This window comes from Arachis ipaensis, chromosome B08, assembly GCF_000816755.2.
Source record: "Arachis ipaensis cultivar K30076 chromosome B08, Araip1.1, whole genome shotgun sequence".
NCBI lineage: Eukaryota > Viridiplantae > Streptophyta > Magnoliopsida > Fabales > Fabaceae > Arachis > Arachis ipaensis.
Genome location: NC_029792.2, coordinates 25,788,382 through 25,792,244, shown reverse-complemented (window position 1 = coordinate 25,792,244; position 3,863 = coordinate 25,788,382). Strand labels below are relative to the sequence as shown.

The 3,863-nt window shown below is 28.5% G+C and overlaps 1 protein-coding gene across 1 annotated transcript in view; it reads right to left on the bottom strand.

The window, feature by feature from the left end:
- The window catches only part of LOC107610805 (basic leucine zipper 34), a 4,100-nt gene continuing 1,010 nt past the window's right edge, over positions 774 to 3,863 (bottom strand). The window contains exons 2-5 of the mRNA XM_016312805.2: positions 3,587 to 3,861; positions 2,531 to 2,621; positions 2,303 to 2,429; positions 774 to 1,504 (exon numbers count right to left, since the gene is read on the bottom strand). Of these exons, the coding sequence (XP_016168291.1) occupies positions 1,338 to 1,504; positions 2,303 to 2,429; positions 2,531 to 2,621; positions 3,587 to 3,861 (660 nt within the window). The 3' untranslated portion in view covers positions 774 to 1,337. The remainder of the gene's footprint in view (positions 1,505 to 2,302; positions 2,430 to 2,530; positions 2,622 to 3,586; positions 3,862 to 3,863) is intronic.

Genomic DNA, 3,863 nt, shown 5'->3' with positions numbered 1-3,863 from the left:
CCATTTTGTCGACAAAAATTTATTTTTTGTACCAATATTTATATTTACATATTGTTATAATTTTTAAAAATTCTTATGGTAATTATTCATTTTCTAACGACTATAACTAAAATTTTAAATTAAACATTTTTATAAAGTTTTAAATTTTTTATTGTAAGCATTTTTTGTAATTATTATAAATGGCTTAGAAGATGTTATGAGTATTATAAAAATTTGTAATGTGCTCGATTTATTTGTTCGTGTATCAAAATACAGTGCATCGAAACCATTAAATCAAAACCAACGAATTCGAGTTACCTTGGACGTGGTTTGACTCTTATAAGTCTCTTAGCTTTTACCTAAATGGATAAAAGAAATCATTGCCCACCATTTGCCCCTACAATTTGATTGGATTGGAAGTGATGAGCTTTGGGGTCTATGGAGGCATCTTGGTCTTGGCCCCATTGAAGTTCTTGGAATTAGCCTAACAACCATAGTTACTAAAAAATCAATACGAGGATAAGTAGTGGAGTACACAAGTTGTTTATATATATATATATATATATATATATTGTAATTTGTGAATTTTGTTTTTTGTTCTTTTCAAAAATAAGTATGGAAGTAAATGACAGAATTAAAATAACAATCAACATAAATGAATTTGATTTGCATTTTTATGTATATATAGTAGTCTTTGTTTACATACCTAGCATCATCATTTATATGCTTCTAGAAAATTGATAATATAATTTTGTCTGCTATGCATAAAACATCAAGTCAATAAGTTCGATTAGTAAAGGAGAGAATTAATTAATGTTTCACACAATAACATTTTGTACAAATTGTCCAAAAACTAAAAAAATAACAAGAGGAAATGTAAAATAACATATAATTAGGCCTAAGAAAAGAAAAAAAACAAGGAAAAAAAAAAGTACATCAATAAGACAGACACCCCCTTCAATTCCCCAAATAATAAAAAAAAAAATTCTCTGATACCTTCCCATGCACATCCCAATACAATCCCACCATCCTTTGTCCCCCTTAATTATTCCACACCCCCCAAAAAAATCATTGAGAATAATTCTTGTTTTAAATAAAAAAGTTGTAAAATAAGAAATTAATAAATATTAAAAATTCCAAACCAATCCCAAACTAAAAAGAAAAAAAAAACTTGGACAATGATCCATTTTAAGCAAGATCCACCTTGTCAATTTCCTACCCTCCAAGCTCCATAACCATGTCAGCAGGCCCACATAAACATTGATGGGAGAAGAAACACATCACGTGAAAGTTTCAAGTTAGATACACATCATCCATAATAGCTGCTAGCACCATTCTTTGTCTCTATCTTCTTCTCTTCAACTTAGGAGCTGTTCCTTATTATTGTCATTATTAATATTATTATTACATGCCATGGTTGGAGTATGAAGAGATGAATGGCCATTATTGTTGTTGTTGTTGTTCTGCTGCTGGTGATAGATTTGTCTAAGTCTTTCTATTTCCTTCTTCAGTGCTTCTTGATGAGCTGAGAAGATTCATAATCAAATTTATATATATGTTAGCCACTACTATGTTAATTATATCCATGTTCCAAAAGATGACTAATCCCTGCTTAATTAAGATAGAATAAAAGAACTTGATTCTATCATGTTTCAAAAATATGCTTTTGTGCTCCATGTGATGAGATCTTAAAATCTAGATGCGAAATTAACAACTTTCATGAAAATCAACAATATGAAATTCTTAGATAGCTTATTTTATCATCGTTTATTGATTTATTTTCAGTATTTCAAAGAAAAAGAAATTATAGGGAAACTTAATTAGGGTTAAATTACACTAGTAGTTCCTTCTGTAATTAGGTGATATTACACTATATTCAACCGTCTTTTATTTGTAAATATATATTAATTTTTTCCTATATTTAAATTATGTAACATTCAATGTCCTTATATACTTTTTGTAAATTCCGACAGTAATTTTTTTTATAAATAAATTATATATATATATATTTAAAATTCATATATCTCATTGTTGACTTAAATTTATTGTCATACCCGATTATTTATCCTTCTACTAACTACAGCTAAGGAAGTTCACATGTAATAACCATGCATTTCACACGATGCACATTTATATCACGCTCCATGCACTGCATCTTGTGAACTTTATTATCTTGAATTTGTGAATAATTATTTATCGAGAACAAAAGCTGAAGTACTTAAAAAAATAATATATTTAAATTTATTTTGTATTTAAGTATATTGGTTTTTTAATATGTGAAAAGAAATAAAGCAATAGTTGGGAGTAAAAATAGTGTTATTACCGTCTTTGAAAATCTTGTCTTGAGCCAAAGCAGCAATGCGTTGCTTCAATGCACTATTGTCGACATTAAGAATCAAACGTTGGTGGTCCAAAAATGCTACCCTTGGTGACAATGCTGATACCTCCGTCTTCATTTTTTTCACAAATATTATTTAATTTATTATTGAATGATAAAATAATAATGTGTGAAAATGAAAGTTAGGTTGACATATATATGTAGTATTTTCACCTGCAATGTTGTTACACTCCTTTCAAGTTCAGAAATGTATTGTAGCTTTCTCACCCTTGACCTCTGAGCTGATTGCCGATTAGCCAAAATTCTAATATCCATATACAAAAATAAAAATAATTACACATGAGATAGATTATTAGAGATAATGTACATGAGATTGAATATTTGATGGACATAATTAACTTCTACTCAACCACCCATTTAAATCTGTTTGTAAGATTAATTCTGTTAGATCCAAATACAGCTGTATCCAAACAGTTTCGTTTCTTTTTCTATTTTTGGGTAAGGACTTTATTTACACTATTTCTAATAGTATGTTTCTATTATATACCTATTATAAAATAATTTTTTTATATTAATATATCTAATTTTATTTGATTGTATATATAAAAGAGTTAATGTAAACAGTGTTACAAATTAAATGAATTTATTTTAAAATAAAAAACAATTCGTTGAATACATGTGCATACATGAGTAGTAAAAACTACAATATACAAAAAGAAAAAATGGTAATAGAAAATTGAGAGCTTCCAATTTCACAACTATGAAAAAATGGTAAGTAGTTCTCAATATTACTACAATTTCAACCTAACAGACAGACTAGACTAGTAAACTTATGAAAGAAAATAGACTATATTTTTTCAAATTTAATTTCTACTTATCATTTGTGTAAAAATTATATCCAACTAAATATTATCACGTGGTGACAAAAAAATGTTTATTCTCCGTATCTATTATTCTCTGCATAGCATATGACAACTAAATATTAACATCAACAAAAATTTTATACTAATTTTACATAAAAATTTTATATGTATATGTAACTATATAATATTATATCAACAAAAATAATTTATTATTTTTTATATTTATTGTATAAATATAATTTAAAATAATAAATATGATTTAATATTTATATAAAATATTTTACATTACAACTTACAAGTACATTAAATAAATTGGTATTTAATAATTCATTTACTTCTGGCAAGTTGTTTTTTTAAGAAAGAAGAAAAACACAAGTAGTACCACATAGAGTTAGTGAAGAATTACCTTTTGACTCTCTTTGGATCAACGATGGTTTCAATGGTGCCGGTGGCAGAGGAGGACGGGGCCGCCCCCTCCTCATTTTTGCCGAAGCTTTCCTCCTCAACCGCTTCATTCTTAAGCTTCATCACGTGATTATCGTTATGTTCGTGCATTAATAATGGTGGTGCAATGTCCAGCGCCATTGCCGCTGGCTTCTCATCGTTGTTACTCGTCTGGTCCGACGACGGCGATGACGGATCGGATGCGGACGACAGCGGCGGCGGATGCTGCATCGCCACAG